Below are 18529 nucleotides of genomic sequence, written 5' to 3'. Positions count from 1 at the left end.
GAACAACCAGCCAGCGTCAGACCTAACCCTTCTTCGCCTCTGGGATTTCACAGCCGTAGCCCCATTTGTATAGGACATTTAAAAGCAATGGAGCCCGGAAAGGCGAGGACAAGTGCTTCGCCGCCATAGGTTAGAATGGTGGTGTGACATAGAGCGTGTAACAGGGAAAGGAAGAATTCTCGCGGCTTTGAAGTAGCTCCATCCATGGGGAGCCTTCAAAACCGCCCCTTGCAAGGAACCAACTTCCCAGGAGTCTGTATTTCCTGAGAAAACAATATTTTGCGGCCTTCGGCAGAAATCTAATCCAAATATCAGTGCTGCGCTTATGGTTGTCCCAGAAGTTACCGTGACTTGGGGTACCCAGTGTTCCACCCCAGCGATGATCTCAATGTGAGATAGCCATCTCAGATTGTATCAGCTGTGGCATTGTTGGAGGCGATAAGGTATTCCCATGGTGGCATTACCCCGAGGAATATACTGATTGATAGCCGCTATTACATTAAACTAAGGAATTTTGGGGAGACTGTCCTCACAGGGGACTAGTCACAGCGTGGTGCACAGCCTTTACGTTCTATTTGCTTTGAGGATAGGCGACCGTCGAAGCGAGCAGTATTTATGCCATTGGGCGGACACTTTACTATCTTCATGGATATACTCCCAGCGACTGGGTTGGATCAGATACAGCTGGGACCATCCGCAACCTTTCCTTTCCGGCCGTGGGTGACCCGGCACCTCCAATACAATTCCATCTCTCACTCGACTCCGACATGCAGAGCCTTTTCTCGACACGGGTTTCGTAGAGTTAACTTCTTGTTACTCTCTGTGTATGTGTCCCCACGATATAGGGGTGTCGTGTGCCTTTCCGAGTCTTCTTCGTTCACAGACGTAGGAGGCCTAAATGTTACGTGGTGCTTTTCATGGAATCAAGGCTTAGCTGAAATTTTGATAGAAACTGTACTTCATACATACGACTAATTCTACTCCGTACTAATCACTGGTAACCATTGCCGTGTCCATAAGTTGAAGAGAAGTGTGTAGCCCATCGAGTCCATGAATGGGACAACGATTTAGTCATTTTCCAGGCAGCATGAACAATCCAGCTCTCAGACGATACCATATTTTGGTCCGTATGTCTCTCTTTCGCAATAAATGAGGTTGCTGTATGAGACCGGAATATAGATCCCTTTTTGCCGCATTTGACTTGTTGTCTCGCACATTCATGAGCTAATGGAGGTTCGGCGGATGGGTTGGAGTTGGGTCCCAGAAACGCTAAATTTTCGTGGACAGAAAACACCCGCTTCCATCTGGGCATTATTCCGAACCTCCCAAGTTCAACTCTCCGACGCCGACAGTTTACACCCCATCAACAAGCCTCTTGCGGGCAAATCGCGGCGCCATGATACGCTCTTCAATTGCGCCGAGCCGTCAGCTGCTTTCACCCACCACCGGCCGCCAATGGCTCCAATCTTCGCGGGTCCGAGGAGGACTTGTTGGCAAGGTAGTTCATGCTCGCCCTCTCTGCCGGCAAAGGAGGCTGTTGGCCATTGCCTTGTGAATTATTTCGTCATGCTAAGTACTTCTACAGAAACATTATTCTAGAACGAGAAAAGCTCCGGTTATTTCCAAGGCGATTCCTACCCTTGATGGTGTCGTGTTGCCGGTACGGGGAAACAATGCATTCACGACGAGCGCAATACTCGCAAACGATTCCCACGTTCGATCACCCCCATCTCCATCGTCAGAATCGGCAATTGCGCCTGAGGGCGTGCCGCGGCCACCACAGTCTCACCCCGTTCAAACTTCGCCCGGTTCTTCTGTAGACGGCCGTGCTCAACCTCCCCCGGAGACAAACACGCCACCGCCCCCTCCGCCTCCTGCACCCAAAAAAGGTGGAAGGTTCAGACGGTCCTTGATCTATCTAATCTTTACTACTGGACTCGCCTATGCCGGAGGTATCTGGCTTTCTCTTACATCCGATAACTTCCATGACTTCTTTACCGAATATGTCCCGTATGGTGAGGAGGCTGTGTTATATGTGGAAGAACAGGATTTCCGTCGCCGGTTCCCCAACGCTGCCCGACAAATCACCCGGCGTGTGACAGGACCTCGGGAAGAGGGACAAAATGTGACTATCCCCGGCAAGAGTGGGCTCTCATGGAAGGTCTCTGAGGAAGAGAGCGAGGCCAAAGAAGCAGGAAGCGATGTGTCTCGGAAAGGCAAACACATGAGCGCAACGGAGGTCAACAAGGAAAAGACTGCTGCCGTTGAGCAAGTCAAAGCTAAGAAAGAGGCCGCACCTGCAATCAAGAAGGAAACCACACCGGCTGAAAGCAAGAAACCAGCTCTGGAAGAAGCTAGGTCCCCGGCTTTGCCAACTGCTAGTCCCGTTCAGCCTCTTTCCATCGCCATCGAGGACGAACCTACGGTTCAGGAGCTTATGAGGATCGTAAATGATCTCATTTCTGTAGTAAATGCTGATGAGTCATCTTCTCGGTTTACATCTACGCTTTCAAAGGCAAAGGCGGATTTCGAAAAGCTTGGGGAACGTATCATTGCGGCAAAACAAGAGTCTTATAAGTTTGCCCAAGAGGAGATTGAAAAAGCTCGAGCAGATATGGAAAAATCCGCCAATGAGTTGATTCGGCGCATCGACGAAGTCCGTGCTGACGATGCTGCCCAGTTCCGTGAGGAATATGAGGCCGAACGTGAGAGATTAGCCCGTGCCTACCAAGAAAAGATAAAGACCGAACTTCAGAGAGTTCAAGAGGTCTCTGAGCAAAGGCTCCGGAACGAGCTCGTCGAGCAGGCGATAGAATTAAACCGCAAGTTCCTCAGTGATGTGAGATCCCTGGTCGAGAATGAGCGAGAAGGACGTCTCAGCAAACTTTCCGAACTGACAGCAAACGTGGGCGAACTTGAGAGGCTGACCGCGGAATGGAACAGCGTTGTTGATACTAACTTAACGACGCAGCAACTTCAAGTTGCAGTGGACGCTGTTCGCAGCGCCCTCGAAAACTCTGACATTCCCAGACCGTTTATTAATGAGCTTGTTGCTGTGAAAGAACTCGCTGCTGGTGACCCAGTTGTTGATGCTGCTATCTCGTCGATCAGCCCCGTTGCCTATCAACGCGGTATCCCATCCTCTGCTCAGATTATCGAAAGATTTAGACGTTTAGCTACCGAGGTCCGCAAGGCAAGTCTTTTGCCTGAGAATGCTGGTATCGCAAGCCACGCAGCTAGCTACATGATGAGCAAGGTCATGTTCAAAAAGCAGGGCTCAGAGGAAGGGGATGATGTAGAAAGCATTCTCACTCGAACTGAGACCCTTCTCGAAGAGGGTAGACTCGATGATGCCGCACGTGAAATGAACTCATTGCAAGGATGGTCCAAGATACTGAGCAAGGATTGGCTCGCGGATGTGAGAAGGGTTTTGGAGGTTAATCAGGCTCTTGAGGTAAGATATCGCTCTACATGCACCACTCCAATCAATACATGCGGAACTAATGCTGACTGATCCGATATGTAGCTTATTGAAACCGAAGCTCGTCTCCGGTGCCTTCAGGTGGAATAGGCGATTTAGTCTCGCCAGTTTCCCGCCTTTGTATTGTAAACCTACCGATCCTTCCCTGCAATTTCCTAGATAAAAGATGTTTAGACCTCGAATCTTGCAATGAATTCCTTGTAAAATACACTGATCTGGTACCCTAGTGCTGCGCCTTGTTTGGACGTTTGGACTGTTTGCTCTCCATCGTTGTTTGTCATGTTTGCACCCGATCGTTGGCGCTGTTTCTACGCACGGACCTGCAAGCCACGTAGACAAGACATCACTTCATCCGACAAGGATCAGGAGAATGATGAGAGCTTGCAGGACGCTGCGAATCTGCTCCTAGGACCCCAGCCCTCCTACAATAGACACTCATACTACAGAATATACAGCTAAGCCCCTGCTGTCATATCACAGCATTTGTAGATGCTGCATGAGATTTGCTCACCCATCATGACCACGTGTCTGCTTGTGACAACGATAGGCAAGGAGCATGTATGAATGAGAAGCAAAGCCCACACCGATGTTCACCTCAAGCAGCCAGCCTGCCAGGGGACAACATGAAATCTACACTCCGTCATAGCTTTGATATGCCAATTGAGGATGAATCCGCACGCAGGACAGGTAGTCCCTTGGAACGTCGACCGTCACAAAGAAGACATAGAAATCAAGGCAGCAGCAGCTTTCGACTAGGGTCAGCCTTCAGCACTGCCAGAAGTTTGAATCCCAGCCCCCAAGCTAGCCGGCAAACAGAGCATCGTCAAGCAAGCAAGCGACCTAGCAACGAGCCCCAGTTGCTGGTTAAAAAGAGACAACCCCAGGGATGGGGAGGCCAGCCCAGCGCACAGCATGAAACCTCACTTAGCCACCCGCATGGCCATCCAGATGCAGGCCAGTCAGTTAATGCGGGTAGTTCCCAGGATGGAGACAAAGCGAGCAGCAGTACCCCCTCGGAACCCGGACTATCGAACAGTGGTCGTCCCCATGGCTCGACTTTGATAGGACTTGATACGGATCCAGCCCAGATTGTCAACCTTGCACTTAGTCTAGGCGAGTCTCGCCGGCGAACGATGGGCGGACGAACCGTGTCCGGAGGCATTCCGCGTGATAGACGTTTGTCAGCGTGTAGCCCGGTACCCGAGACCCGAATTCTGCCGCCACGAGACGACGACAGACAGTCAAAACGCCAAGGTTCAACGTCGCGCTCGTTGCTGCCAGCTCCGTTTCTCGACCGTGGGAGTTGCGAGTTGGAATTCTCCGAGCTATCTGCGGGGACAATTGCGAGAGCGGACAAAGCGAGGCAACATTTTGAGCTCTTTGCTGAGTATTTACGTTTACTCACTTCTCTCCCCCCGCTGCAGTCCTCGACGAGTCTTACGAAGCAAGGAGACCCATCTGCTGGTCTTAGGTCTTTCGCCCGAGGAAGAGTCTATAACCCTCTCCAATACATACGCAATCGGAAAGTGAGGTTTCGCGAAAGGACCGCGATTAATTCAGAGGAAGAGGGCTGGGAGAATGTCGATAGAGTCCGAAACTGGGTGGATGGTGTGGTTAGTGCTCTTGATGAAGGGGAATACCAGCCTACCGAGTGTGTTCAATTACCCCCACTCAATACTCCCGCTGGGACCTCAGAGGAACCCCAGGAGTCATTTTCAAGCCCTGGCCGCATAAACACCAACGATACTACGAAACCACGTCGCCCTCGGATGGACTGGGTCTTCACCCCGGCCGATCTATTGGCCGATGCAGCTTGGGTTGAGGCCGGCCGGAATAAGCTTAAACTCGAAGATAAAGATGGAAATAAAGTGTTTCCCGCGGATACCAAATTAAAATCCATCCAATTGACATCACATGGTCCTTCGCCAGAGCTCCGTCCGACTGGTATATCATACGACCCAGTTTGCTCCACCGGACGGTTACGAAGTTTTACATCTATCGGATCCAGAGGATCATCCAATATAAATAGAGGCCGGCGAATACAGAGATTTGCGCACTCTATCCATCTTACGCCCCGCCACAGCCATCCTAGGGATAACAGCAAATCAGGCTGGCGACATGCTTTGAGTCGGTCGAGGAGCTCTTCCGGATCCTTGCAAAATAAGGATGACCATAGTTATTTCATCGAGGATTTCACAGGACGCGAGGATACTCCTTGCCGACAAAATGTGATGGATGGCTTGCTGCCTCCTCTGGATACCAACATGAGCGAATCAAAATCTCCACTATCTCACCACCGCTACGCGGGATCTATTTCCTCCGCCGATTATAATTCCGACAAAGCCATCCTACGTGCGTCCTTCGAAGACGATGACGTAGTCAGACGGACGCCTTCTGAAAAACCGATGTTTCCGAGTATAACGGCTAATCTCTCTCCTTCAGTAAGTCGAGAGGCTTCACCGAGTAGACGACACCACTTGTCACCTCGCGCCTCCCTTGATCGTCAAAAAACCAAGAAGCAGAAGACCAATGTCGATTTGCCATACTCCCCTGGTGATCCGTTCCGTGTTGGAGCGACATCAAGTTTAGAACTAGAACGAGTCGGATCTCCTGGGCCAACTTTTCCAACACAATTTTCTCGCCATGGAACACACAGTTCGCCTGAAGGAGGCAAAGGTGGAAAAGAGCCGGATCAAAAGCGACGTGGGCTATTCAAAGGTGGCAGGATTGCTGAATTGGTAGGGAACGAGGTGTCTAAGGTTGGCGACTTGATTCGGAAAAAAGATCCTTCCAGTCATTCACGCCAGTCTTCATCCGCATCTAGCGTTTCCGAATACGTAGATGCCGATGATGATACTGGTCATAGCAAACGAAGACTGAAACTGAGATTGACTCGACTCCCAACGCAAGACCAGACACCTGAACTTTCAAAGCATAGTATTCCTCACCTTCCCACCTTCACATCATCTCTGAAACATGGCGCTATGTCTCCCGGATCCACGCCACCCAGTGTCCCAAATGGTAGTTCGCCGCCAAAGCCGGATGCGCTAGAGGATTTTAGTCAACCAGGGCCCGCCGGAAGGATGAAAAGTCCCGATACTGGACTATTAATTGATCATAAAGAAAGCTTCTCGTCTGGCCAAAATTCGAAGTTGCGGAAGGAAACGCCCCATCTGCCACAAAAGGATGATAATACTCCCGTCTATAACGTCGCATTTCCTGCGCCAAGCAGGCCCAAACTGTCCGAAGCTACTCGTAACTGGAGTCTTTCATCCCACAGCATTCCGAAATACTCCCAGTCCCATCGCATCAGCAAAGCCGAGATCGTCCGTGTCCGAGCCCATCTGCTCTCTACAGGCGTAAAGGCCCAAGAAATATGTCGACATGCCAACACACCTCCATCAGCGTTTACTTTCAACCCACTTTATACTGGGTCCCCTGACGACCGACTTAACCCTTTGCCGTATATAGGGGACCAGAAACTAGCCACAGAAGCCAGTAAAAAATTACTAACAGCCTTCGATGACAGGGTTAGTCATGTCCAAAGCTCGATCATCAAATTCTCGGAATCGGATCTCCCAAGCTTAACCCGTGACCTTGACTGCTTGGACCGACTAATTACTTCATCTCTCAACTGTCGTCTTCGTGGAGTGAGCACTGAAGCGGAACATCTCACTGGCCAGCTTGCAACCACAAGTACTCTGGCCATCAAGCAGCTGCACGATGCATTGGACAAAGGAATCCGCAAGCGAAATCGCAGATTTCGCTGGGTTAGCCGGGTAGGCTATGTGCTTCTTGAGTGGGTGCTCGTTGGGGTGATGTGGTGGGTTTGGACTATCGTGATGATGTGGAAGCTTCTCAGGGGTATCTGGAGAGGCAGTGTAAGTGGCATTCGATGGATTCTTTGGCTTTGAAGTCCATCAGAGTAATGTCGAAAGTTGAGGCATATCCCTTGAAGCAAACTCTCAAAGGACCATGTTAGAGATCGCTTTGTGTTTTCTTTCCCTCTCAGAGCCCCATTTTTCTCCAGACTTCCTTTCTTGCGCAGTACTGCTATAGATACCCTCATAAAGCATCCCCTTATCACTTTATTCTGCCCTATAATCTTACTTTGATGTTACCAGATGATAATGGTGCCGATCCAGTTTTGCGGCAACTTTCCCCCTATCAGTTCATTAACCAAGGACTTATAACCTTTCCTTTCTACCCTCATAACAGTTACAGTTTATATCATGGCCTGAAAGATCACATTCATTATATCCTTTGCTATATGCCTCACCATGCATGCCTCCTTTGCCAGGCCGGCAGGTCCCAGACTTAACACCATTTTAACTGCACAAACTTCCTTACATCTATCAAGTACAAAGCATGACAAAGTGATTGCTTCACGCAAACACAATATATTTCCACGTTTGAATATCACATGCAAAGGGATGTTCCTAGCAATGTGCTCACTAAGTGAGACATACAAAGGGTGATGAACTGTTCCTTCATCTCAGTTCAAAAGCCAATATCTGTTTCCTCAACAGAAATCAAGCTGTCTTTCAACTATTCGAACTCGAAACATTTTAGACCTGTCCGCTTTATCCATTACACCATCTTATCTCTAGGTCCTTTTCTTTCCTTTTTTTTTTTTTTGCTTTTTTTTTTACAGTACAAGGCAGCATTGGCCTATTTACACACTCAGCACGACATCCAGAGCTATAACGGGCCCTCATACGATTGAAATAACGCTAATTTGCATACTACTTATAAGTGATGCCCAATCTGGAAGACACTAAAGGCCGGGATATGTTGAAGCACGCCTTTAAAAACCCCTTTTCATGGCTGTCAAAGTCAACGGGTTCACAGGAGCCTAAGAGCGCTAAATGTGAGCCTCTCACCTCTGACAATGCTATCTTTACATGGAAAACTTATCAATCCTAGCGGCAGATCAAACTAACGCCAACGAGATGCCAAGTGTTTCCAATCAAGGCATGGCATCTAGCCAAAGTCCAGCTCCTCCACCGGTTCACCGGGCTTTTGACGACCAGGAAATTCCTCCTCCTTCATGGCAGCTTATTGACCGGCTAGTTAGAGGTGGTGTATACCTTGAAATCGAAAACATCAACTCCCGAGAGAGAGCACGAGTCCGCGGACTTGTAGCAGAAAAAATCGATAGCGGGATGTCTGGCACAGAGATAGGAAGGTTCATCGTTGCGCAATTCCGACAAAATGATCAAGGGCTCGGCCATATCATCACACAGATGGCAGACAGGCAATTCTCATACACAGACATTGCACTTGCTACCATGGAGATCCTTGGCCTGATAGACTTGAGAGAAGATCTTCCAGGACTCCCTCGGCAGCCGATTTTAGGTGGAGAACGTCTTTACTACGCGCGTGAAGTTGCCCAGCAAAACCAGCAAGTTCCGAGCACGGCAGCTCATGACTTGACAATATGCCAAAGGAGAGGAGGATCTCGACCACATCTTCCACTACGTACCAACCACACGAGACTCGCGACTGGGGAAGGAAGACGAAATATGACCGCTGCTTCCATTCGATCTGTGCAGCCCGCAACCTACGATGAAGATCCCCCGCTGCTACGCCCTGCTACTCTCGAACGAATTAGGCGAGGACACCCATGATTCGAAGCTGGGTTTTGGGTGTACTACGAGCTTCTTGACTTTTCTTATTCTAACCTCATTGCCCACGTCTTTTCAGTTTATATTTTACTTAATCTCTTATCTCTTCATCTTTGGTTTTGCAACTACAATTTGTCCAGCTTCGATACCCTTGTGAGATACCCGCAAGCATTGTTTACTCTTAATGATAATAGTGTCCTACTCTTATCTATCTTTAATTGTGGGCTCTACTCTAGATGGACCTTGATTCTCAGGAGCCTTGCCTTTGTACACTGGTTAGTACATAAGCTGTGCTTTAACATGCTTAATATATAGTGGCTAATATAGAACCTAATATAAAGAGCCCAAGATAGTGGTTCCACTCCCTCAGGATCAAATCCTCAGAGGCCCTCATTGTAGACCAATGTTTATGCATTAGAATGCCATAAATCCTCTCCTTTGGGACTCGAAGCTGAACCGGTGCACATCATGTAGGCTTGCTACCCCATAGAAACCTCCTTCTCCCTCAACCACCAGAAATTGGCATGAGACAGGGCACTTAAAGAGGACTGATATTTCGGATACCTAGCTCCTATCTAAAGATCAAATTTGTAGAGGACCACTCAGCCGCTTCTTTGCCCCTATCTAAGAGGCCATGGTAACCCGTAAACCCCCCATTTCATCCAAGACAGTATGTAGGAAGCAGAGCAGCTCTTGGAGGGAAGCAAAAATACCCAGCTCATGTGAAAGGGTAAACAAGGTGTAACGCGGTAGGATTCGTGAGCAACAGAACAACGGCATGTCCCGTGCCAGTTAGTATTTCCTCTGAACGCCTCCTTAACAAGTGAAAATAATCTCCTCCTTTCATCTGCAGGAAACCTGCCCGAGAACATCTCCTTATCACTGCCCTAACTGCATCTTCTCTCACCCTTCTACCTCCATCCTCTCTCTCTGTCTTCCAGCATCAAAGCCTGGCCCCTAAAATCTCGGGAAGATACCTGCTTCACCAGGACATACGCCATGCAAGCTACCTCTAGCAAAGAAGCGATCGGCCAAGAGAGCAAAAACAGGCCTCAGTCCCTCCGCCATTTCGAAACAGCTGGGAAGAAACTCAAAGTCGAGAACCTCAGAACCATCCTCAATCGAATCTTTAGGCTGCAAACGAACCGTTTGCGTGCCACCTCTGAGACTGGAGACTCTCGAGACTTTCAAAAACTGGTAGCAACATTCAAAAAGCAGAAGTGTTGCTCCCTCAAAAGAATCGTCAAAAAGATGCGCAAACGTGCTGTTCCTGAGCCTCTAGTAAAGCTTCGACCAACTCAGGGTCCTACCAACAACATGAACGACGAGAATGACGATGAACCCCCTCTGCTTGCATTGTGTTCTCACACATCCACGCAAGATGAAAGAGACAGACTCCGCAAAAAGCACGAACTCAAACACCATGAGCGACACCAACAGCGCCAGCGCCAGCAGGAAGAGCGTGACAACGTCAACCCCGCAACTGAAGAGCAAGTGGTATCGCTGGCACGCCGAGAGCAAGAAGCCCCGAATCCTTTCATCACCAGCCCCGTTCTCGTCCCTGCAATCGAAGAACCTGAACTTCAAGTTTGGTCCAAGGGCGTAAACAAAAGGCCATATCGTTCGGCGGATCCTACAATGCTCAACCCGACCTGGGCGCCGAAGAGAGATTCTCCGAGCCCTCTGTGGCCTCTGTGCCCTCCAAGACGCTCCGCCTCGCGAAGACCAAGGAATGGCTGGAGCGAGGAAGATTTTGCGTTCCGAGACCTGCTGCGTAGCATGCTTGACGATGAAACACTAGAACGGGTCCTTAGAGAAGATGCTGCCACAGAAGAGGGAGAAGCTGCTGCTGCTTCAGCAAGCAGCAAAATGGAAAACGAGAAATTAAGAGAAATCATGTATGAAATGGTGGACAATGTAGTTGACAAAACTGTGGATGAAGTTCGCCGCGTGGAAGCAAGAAGCAGGGAGCGGAGGTTGTCAAGGGACAGCGAAGCAGGGAGGAATAAAGTGACAGCTTCACAAGCAAATGGTGAATCGGAGAGCACGGGCAGTCTCACTGCCCTCCACAGTTGTGAGCCAAAAGAGATCAATGAACTGTTGCACGGCCTGCTTAATGACCTCTTGGAAATTGTTATTGCTGATGAGGTAGACCTGAGTGACGATGTTCGCCAAAGGGTTAAGGAAACAGTGTTATTCCGGAAAAGAAAATTATTTGGAACAGAGGAATGAAGTCTCTGGGGGGATGAACTTTGTGATGACGCCGACTAAGCACGCATAGTTAGCAGTTCACCTGGGCTATGAAAAAGTCCATGAGATACTTTCAATAAGTAACATGAGGATGAAAGAAAGCAAGCATGAAAGCCTGATACATATCTAAGGGATATGTTACTAGACCTGGAGTAAAGCCTGTACAATAACATCCTGCATTGCCCAATAACAATAACAAATGTCTCTGTGGCTGCATCCCATGCATGACTCGGACTTCACCCCTTCCTCACGCATAGACTGCTTTATTTTGCTGAATGTGAGCGTGTAAGTGACCGAGTGCCCAAAGCTGACCCGAACCTAGAGCCAGAGCGGCTGCGTGACATGCGGTCAACAAGGGGGCGAAATGAAGTAGGTGAAGGCTCAGATACAGCAGTGCCCAGGACTTGCTTCGAACCAGGTACAATCTTTAATATTTGCGCGCCTCCCTGTGTCTGAGGCGAGCAAGAAGCATCAGCTGCTGCCAAGTCCTGGTTTGGTGACGGGGCTCCAAATACTAGTTTATTTAGAATTTCGGCATTCCGAGCTTGAATGCTGCTTTTATCACCCGGATGCCTCGTTTGTATCAACCCAGCACCTTCTGCGCGGTCTTTTGCATGTGGTGTTAGGGGCGGAAATTTTGTCTGCGACTCGGCTTGCTGCCTTTGCCGAAGAAACTTTTTCCGAAGCCACTGCATTTTCGAAATCTTCACGGGAAAGGCGTTCGGGAGGTTAGGCTCATAATAGACGGGCATAGACTCACAGACATGGCCCACAGGGTCCCCCTTTTCCCTAGGATCCGCAACTATATAGGGTGCATCTCTGCTCATTATAGGGTAATTCAGTTGGGAGTAAAAGCCTAGCGGTATCAAAATGCTACCATTACGGTGCAAAACATCGTTTCCTGCCGCTAAGCTCTCTTTCCGTTTCGGGGGGATGACAACCTGTCCTGTGCTTGGGTTGGTGATGGCCTGGCTTCCATTGCCATACATTGGGTGACACCGAATATATTTGCTGAAGTTCGCCTCTATGGTCACGCAGCAAAGAGGTAAGAATTTGATGGCATTAGTTGAGGTGGGCCAAGTTGTAGTTGCATATCGAGGCTTGAACCCACTCCTGGGTGTGAAAGGGTAAACCGGGGTAGAAGTGTCGATTCTGATACAGGAAGCCCAAAGATCTGGATACAGTCGAAGAACCAGATAAACGTCCCCAAACGCTATCTTAAAGGAGTCTTCGCGTGATTCGTCGTCTTTGCAAGGAACGGTGTCTCCAATGCAAATAACACGGCACCCACTTCGAATCGCGAATCGGTTTCTCGAACCCGGAGAGGCCCTAATATCTCGATACGATTCAAGATATCTCATGCCGACCAGGCGCTCAGTGTCCCATAGCAGCTCTTCTTGCACGACTGGGGGAACAGTCTCCTGTGGCGGGTCGCGAGATGCCGCTAAATTGTGCATGCATTGTGGACATAGACCACCGTTCCCACTTCCAGAATCCAGTGCCTGACGGTGTCTAGCTAGTGGACTAGAGTTACCAGTATTCCTCTTTCTGGGCTGGCCCGACATCTTTTCGGGTTGGATCTGATCTGAATTTGGCAGATTTATAGAGTCTGTGGAGCCACCATGTACTGAGTTTTGGTGAATCGCAACATGGGAGGCAAGCGATACCCCAATAGAGGTCTCTGGGGAATTACTTGCAACTGCTGAGACACCTTGTTGCTCTGAAACTGCCATTGGACTGATAGTGTCGGCTGGAAAATTCGGGAGGGCTAACCTTGGTGAATCCGGTAGTTCGTTGGAAGGCTCTGCTAAACCCTCCTCGAGGTCTGTTCGTCCAACAACTCCACCACCGGAGGGATATCGCAGGTCGATATCGTCACTACGAGACAAACCAGCGCCGTCGCCACCGGTGCCGCCCAGCAGCAAAACCGGAGGACGATGGAAATATATACCCCGGCGCCTGTTCTCTAATAAGGATTGCGCTAGCGAATCTGAGACAGGAGTGCTTCCTTCGCTCTCGAGGAACGTTCTGGCTGGCGGAGTAACCGGCCCAGCGACCCTTGGGGCACAGCTTGGGTGCGAGTCGTCAGAAACATGATTCCGCGCTCTTTCATGATCTGTGACTCCCTGATCCTGGCATGAAGATTCGCTTTCTGACGTGCTGTAGGCCGATTGGGTTGCCAGATCCATGGACAATCGTGGCCACGCACCGAGTTCGTCTGTTGCAGGCTCAGGCTCTCATAAAACCGCTTCTGCGCTTCGGAGAGAAGCGTCTTCAGAGCACCGCGAGTGGAGAGAAGAGGGGATCAAAAGTATATCAGTAAGCTCTGTTGAATGCGAAATGCACGAAATGATCAATACGATTATATAAGGAGGCGAACGGTGCTGGCAACGCAGGAAAAAGAAGGACAAGCGTGCCATCGCACATCTCGGCCATCATCCAGATCGCTCAAAGAAGGCCAACGTCGTGGAAGCGGCGATGGGTGGCCGTCCAGCAGCCGACCGGGAGGCAAGGGCTACTGTGAATCCATTTCACCGGCTGCATCTTCAGAAGCAAAGCCACCAGGAAGATGGCCATGAAGACGAGCGGCCACTCCTACGTTGCGGATGACGATGGAAAAGATGGTCGTTCGGTTGGTGTTGTCTGAGGATTCACCATTATTCAACTGATTCGAGGCCGGCGGCGTCATGGGCCCGAAACCCCGGTTGGCGCCCTGTCGCATACGCCACCGGCGTCGTCCAAAGCCAATCGTTACTTAACTACTCCGTGCAGATGAGATCAAGCGGAGTGCCGTGGAGAAGCGAGCGCCCTTTAGTAAAACTCTCGTATTTAACTAGTGAACATGGATCGATCGCTGGCGAGGTAAACGCAGCAAACCTCGGCTGGATGTCTGATTAGAAAACAAGTCTCACCACTTTTGTCCCCTCAGACACCAACCAGCCACCTCAGCGGCTCGACCCCTCTGTATATACAAGAATATATAAATTACCTGGACTGCTTCATTGCCACCGACGTCGTCGCCCGAGACATGATCAATCACGGCGCGAGGATCAGACTAGTATCTACAATGGCTGCTCCCAAGATTACGCTATACGTCGACGTCGTCAGCCCCTTCGCGTACCTTGCATACTATATCACACGAGTAAGTTGAGGCAAAAGGTTCCGATCCCAGTATCGTGTATTAGAAGCTAATAATACTGCTCTGTAGCATTCACCCGTGTTCGCAAAATGCGAAGTGTCCTATATACCCGTCTTGCTGGGTGGAATCATCAAGGCAACAAATAATAACTCGCCACTATACATCAAAAGTATGGCTCCCCCAGTTGATATGCAGAGTAACACATTGCCTATACTCCGTAATTATATGCTAAACAACCAAATAATATAGACAAAGACAAATGGATCAACGTCGAGAGACTCCGGTGGTCTCGCTATTTCAACGTTCCCGTCACGGAGGGGACAGTCAAGGGATTCCCCATCCAGACGTTGGCGGTAAGAGTTAAACATTTACCTTCTCAGAGTGTATTAATTCTATGTCCAGTATCCAAAAGGAAAAGGATGTAGATCCCGCTTGGAAAAATATGTACGATGATAACGTATTCTGATCGAGTTTTGCAATAGGTGCAACGAGCCCTTTGTTCAGTGGCCGCCGAAACTCCAAGCAAATTAGTGCCCTGCCTTGATGCACTATATAAGTCGCTCTGGGTCGAAGGAAACCCAGATGTCGGTAAGCCAGAAGGCTTCACGCCAATTTTATCGCAGGTGCTGGGGGAGGAGGCCGCTGAAGAGGCCGTTCGAAAGGTATGAACTCAGGGAGAGCAGTCCCTGGGCCTCGAAGCTTAAGCTGACCAGTGATCTCCAAAGTCTACCACGGAAGAAGTGAAGAAAATGCTCCTGGCAAACACCGAAAGAGCTGTCACTTCTGGCGCTTTCGGCCTTCCTTGGATAGAATGCACCAACTCCGAAGGAAAGGTTGAGTCTTTCTTCGGTGTGGACCATCTTGGGCAAGTCGCCGCCTTCCTTGGACTAGAAACATCCTCGGATAGGGGCTTCCGTTGCGTCTTGTAAGTTGCGATGTCCAAATTCGAACTTTTCGCTCAGAGACCGGGCTGCAGTCTTTGGGGTAGTTCTCGGTGCTAGACGAAAGTCCTATATCATAACCTGGTTCATGAGTATTTAAACCATTCTCCGGTTGAAATAGACCATGAATTCTCAGCTTTTTGTTTTTTCAACTCCACTGAAAGCGTAGCTACCTTCCTGACACATGGAAAAGTTTGGTGTCCATTGTTGAGCAACTGAAACATGTGACCGCATTTGCGCAGGCCATAGACGAGTCTTTGGTCCGATTTTCTATTCATGCATATTCGAAGTGCGTGGACGCTCTAAGCAAATCCCATATTGTATAAAACGCTCAAGAGCTAGATCTAGAGCGCAAAGATAGAGCCGTTATAAAATCAATCAAGAGCTTCATTATTCAATGTCCGTTGGCTGAGGCTTGGAGGGCGGAGATGCAATACTAGTGTCATCAGGTCCATCGCCCGGGATGGCATCCGGGATAGAAAGAGGTGTTGAATCAGGAACAGAGAACTCCTGGCTAGACGGCAGAAGTTTATCCTGAGCGGGAGTCTCCTGCAGAAGAGAATGTTAGACGCCGTGAGCAATATGGATGATGTTCACTACCTCAAGTTTTCCGCCATTGACACTCAAGCCTCTCCGGCGGGCGAGCCTCTGTGCAGCCTGCCGTTTCCGTTCTATTTCCATCTCTTCTTCCATTTGCACTTGTTCTTCCTCCCGTTGTAAATCTGCAATGGAAGGAACAGGGAGGGCTGCTTGATCGATCGTATTCACACCAGAAGACGCTTTAGATGATTTCTTGGAGGCAGTGGTATTTCTTCTCGTTCCGCGTCTTCCTTTCCCTTTGCCAGTGTGTCTGGATCCCCCCGAGGTGGAGGTTCCCGATACGGACCTCCGAGGCCAGGCAGATTCGTCTCCAAGGTTGGTGGGTCTTCGTTCAAGTGCCATGGCAAATTCGTCGCTCAGAGGGACTGCATCTTCTTCCTCATCGCCAAGAATAAGATCACCCCGTGAGCTTAGCGAGGTGCTAGTGCCTTGTGACGACTGCGTACTGCTTCTCTGTCTGGTAGCAGCATCTCCACGGTCCGCTTTCTGCGCATTCTCGTCACTTTCCTCGCTACCTTCCAAGAGGGGCTCGTTCTCGAGTGTGTTTCTCTTCAGACCACCAGGGTTCTCCTGCATATCAGCCGCGGACGGCCTGTACCTTATCCCTCGAGCCCCTATTCGCCATGGAAAGCGTTGCAAGAACCCGAGAAACGACGAACTCGGGATCACCGTCGGATCCTGTCTCTCATCGGGCTGTAGGATGGAATTTTTCCTGCGCCCACCACGCGCGCCATAACTCATACGTCGGTTCCTGCGCGGCTGGTCACGACTTCCACTACTCCCCGCAAGTAGTCTGTCCAGCTCATCGTTTCCCCACCCTAGGGGTTGATCACCCATCACATCTTCATCGTAGTCCCAGTCATCGTAAAAGTCGAAATTCAGCTCAGCTCTCCCCCTCGACGCTCCGCGCTTCCGACGACGCAAGACATCGTCTCGGCGGGGGAAGCATGACGCGGTGCATGTGCCTATGCAATCACGGATTGAAGCGAAGCAGGGGGCTAAGTAGTTGTGAGAGAAGGCATATATCTCCTCCTGGGCGGTTTCATTTGCAGACTCGATGTTTTGGGATATCTGGTTGATGGTTTGACGGATTCGAGGGTCTCTTGGGTGCATGGTCACAGGTGATAGCACGGTTTAGGGAGGTGCCAGTGGTCCGTGGCCGGATTAAGAGGGATAAATGGGGTGTGGTGGACGCATTGAATAGGAGTCGAGTATATGTGTGCATCTGAAGCGTGGTTGATAGTGCCTGTCGTGGAGATGGGTGGTTTTGAAACACAAGCCTGACGGGATGTTCCCCAAGCGGCAGTGCGGTCCGCCCAACCCCAGAGTCAACTGGCCGCAAACCCACGAACTCCTGCACGTTACGTCAGACGCCAAGTGGCTTCGCCAAGCCTCGCAAATTGCATGAACCCACCAACCAGAGGCAGTTTATACTTTGCCGAAGAGCATCATTAGGTAAGCAAGGGCTGTAGGTTGCTCGTTGGTCATGAACTTGGTCGTTGATCTCGATCGAGTCGGCTCATCATTGTTAACAGCCTTGTCTGTTCTACTGGATGATACATAGTGCAAAGAGCCAGTGAGCCTCTTCTGGGTGATTGTTGCCAGCAGAAAATCTGGCTCTCAGTGTCTGCTGCGACGCGCTAATCACATGTATCACCACGGCCTGGGCTACAATCCCCTCATGCTAATGCGAAGACCTTGGGTCAATGGTTGTTTTGAGTAAACTGCCTTGTCCGTTGCCATTTTTCCTTACCTCTGTCTTCCATTCTTCATCTTCTTTTTCTCCCTCATTCATCGTCAATAATTTCAGTTTATATTTCTACTTTGCTCAGCCCCAAGGGGCACAAGAAACCTTGGATGCGCGAAAGGAATAGAGTAAACTCTTTTGAGTACAGTTTTTCAAACAAACTTTCATCCAAGAGAATACGGTTAATCTACTCCGTAACCCTGACACGAAACCAAGGGCCAAGTGTTGAGGCTGCTAGATGATTCGACATCTTGTTTATGTATTGTTCCTTCTCTTCATTTTCTCCAGCTTGTATTTTTGTGCACTCTATCTATACAGAGCACCAGCAGCAATATAATATGCAGCTTACCACTTGTTAATCAGTGCTGTCATAAAAAGCGATTGTTGGATTAAGGTTGATCTATCATAAATAGGTCCAACCTTAAAACCAACATGTCCCCTCATTACCGGCCAAACTAAGGCCCAAAACCCTGCTCACAAATGATAAGGACGCTGATACGCGAAATATATGTGACAAATTAAATGTCAGTTTGGTGAGTTCACAGGTGGTAGGCGAGTGAAACCCTAAACTCGACGAGATTCCATGGCTTGGAACTGGGCTGAAGCCCATAAGCCAACCAAACCAGACAATCGAAGGTCTCAAATCTCACTAAGAGGAGTTGAGATCCGGATATGAGTGATCGAGTGAAGGGCAAAGAGAAATACCAGAACAGAGCTCAAGCCTCAAACTGGTATGGCGACACT

At 49.6% G+C, this 18529-nt stretch overlaps 7 protein-coding genes across 7 annotated transcripts; 5 read left to right on the top strand and 2 right to left on the bottom strand.

Annotated features, from left to right (window-relative positions):
- Positions 1–1237: 1237 nt before the first annotated feature.
- Positions 1238–3664, top strand: FCJ1 (Formation of crista junctions protein 1). Its single transcript, XM_003070553.2, has 3 exons — positions 1238–1498; positions 1586–3454; positions 3527–3664. The coding sequence occupies exons 1-3, from the start codon at positions 1397–1399 to the stop codon at positions 3569–3571; spliced, it is 2016 nt and encodes a 671-aa protein (XP_003070599.2). The 5' UTR covers positions 1238–1396; the 3' UTR covers positions 3572–3664.
- Positions 3665–4104: 440 nt separating this feature from the next.
- On the top strand, positions 4105–7395 carry D8B26_004801 (uncharacterized protein; the record flags this gene model as incomplete). Its single annotated transcript, XM_066124600.1, has 2 exons — positions 4105–6944; positions 7011–7395. 2 exons carry the CDS (start codon positions 4105–4107, stop codon positions 7393–7395), a joined length of 3225 nt encoding a protein of 1074 aa, XP_065980681.1.
- Positions 7396–8385: 990 nt separating this feature from the next.
- Positions 8386–9111, top strand: D8B26_004800 (uncharacterized protein; the record flags this gene model as incomplete). The annotated part of the gene is made up of 1 exon (XM_003070551.2): positions 8386–9111. The coding sequence occupies one exon, from the start codon at positions 8386–8388 to the stop codon at positions 9109–9111; it is 726 nt and encodes a 241-aa protein (XP_003070597.2).
- A 563-nt stretch (positions 9112–9674) lies between these two features.
- On the top strand, positions 9675–11340 carry D8B26_004799 (uncharacterized protein; the record flags this gene model as incomplete). The annotated part of the gene is made up of 1 exon (XM_003070550.2): positions 9675–11340. The coding sequence occupies exon 1, from the start codon at positions 10108–10110 to the stop codon at positions 11338–11340; it is 1233 nt and encodes a 410-aa protein (XP_003070596.2). The 5' UTR covers positions 9675–10107.
- Positions 11341–11471: 131 nt separating this feature from the next.
- D8B26_004798 (uncharacterized protein) lies at positions 11472–13949 on the bottom strand. The gene is made up of 2 exons (XM_066124599.1): positions 11874–13949; positions 11472–11810 (listed from the first exon to the last, which is right to left on the bottom strand). Exons 1-2 carry the CDS (start codon positions 13545–13547, stop codon positions 11622–11624), a joined length of 1863 nt encoding a protein of 620 aa, XP_065980680.1. The 5' UTR covers positions 13548–13949; the 3' UTR covers positions 11472–11621.
- Positions 13950–14386: 437 nt separating this feature from the next.
- D8B26_004797 (uncharacterized protein) lies at positions 14387–15612 on the top strand (the record flags this gene model as incomplete). Its single annotated transcript, XM_003070548.2, has 5 exons — positions 14387–14500; positions 14567–14666; positions 14747–14850; positions 14980–15159; positions 15223–15612. 5 exons carry the CDS (start codon positions 14387–14389, stop codon positions 15424–15426), a joined length of 702 nt encoding a protein of 233 aa, XP_003070594.2. The 3' UTR covers positions 15427–15612.
- Positions 15613–15828: 216 nt separating this feature from the next.
- Positions 15829–17335, bottom strand: D8B26_004796 (uncharacterized protein; the record flags this gene model as incomplete). Its single annotated transcript, XM_066124598.1, has 2 exons — positions 16039–17335; positions 15829–15987 (listed from the first exon to the last, which is right to left on the bottom strand). The coding sequence occupies exons 1-2, from the start codon at positions 17149–17151 to the stop codon at positions 15829–15831; spliced, it is 1272 nt and encodes a 423-aa protein (XP_065980679.1). The 5' UTR covers positions 17152–17335.
- Positions 17336–18529: the final 1194 nt, after the last annotated feature.

This window comes from Coccidioides posadasii, chromosome 2, assembly GCF_018416015.2.
Source record: "Coccidioides posadasii str. Silveira chromosome 2, complete sequence".
Classification (NCBI taxonomy): domain Eukaryota; kingdom Fungi; phylum Ascomycota; class Eurotiomycetes; order Onygenales; family Onygenaceae; genus Coccidioides; species Coccidioides posadasii.
This window is presented reverse-complemented; position numbering and strand designations above follow the sequence as displayed.

Coding starts and splice junctions, on each gene's coding strand:
- D8B26_004798 (XM_066124599.1), bottom strand. CDS start 13,547: ATGGATCTGGCAACCCAATCGGCCTACAGCACGTCAGAAAGCGAATCT. Junction 11,811..11,873: donor CCGAAATTCTAAATAAACTA/GTATTTGGAGCC, acceptor TGCTCGCCTCAG/ACACAGGGAGGCGCGCAAAT.
- FCJ1 (XM_003070553.2), top strand. CDS start 1,397: ATGATACGCTCTTCAATTGCGCCGAGCCGTCAGCTGCTTTCACCCACC. Junction 1,499..1,585: donor GAGGAGGACTTGTTGGCAAG/GTAGTTCATGCT, acceptor GTACTTCTACAG/AAACATTATTCTAGAACGAG. Junction 3,455..3,526: donor AGGTTAATCAGGCTCTTGAG/GTAAGATATCGC, acceptor TCCGATATGTAG/CTTATTGAAACCGAAGCTCG.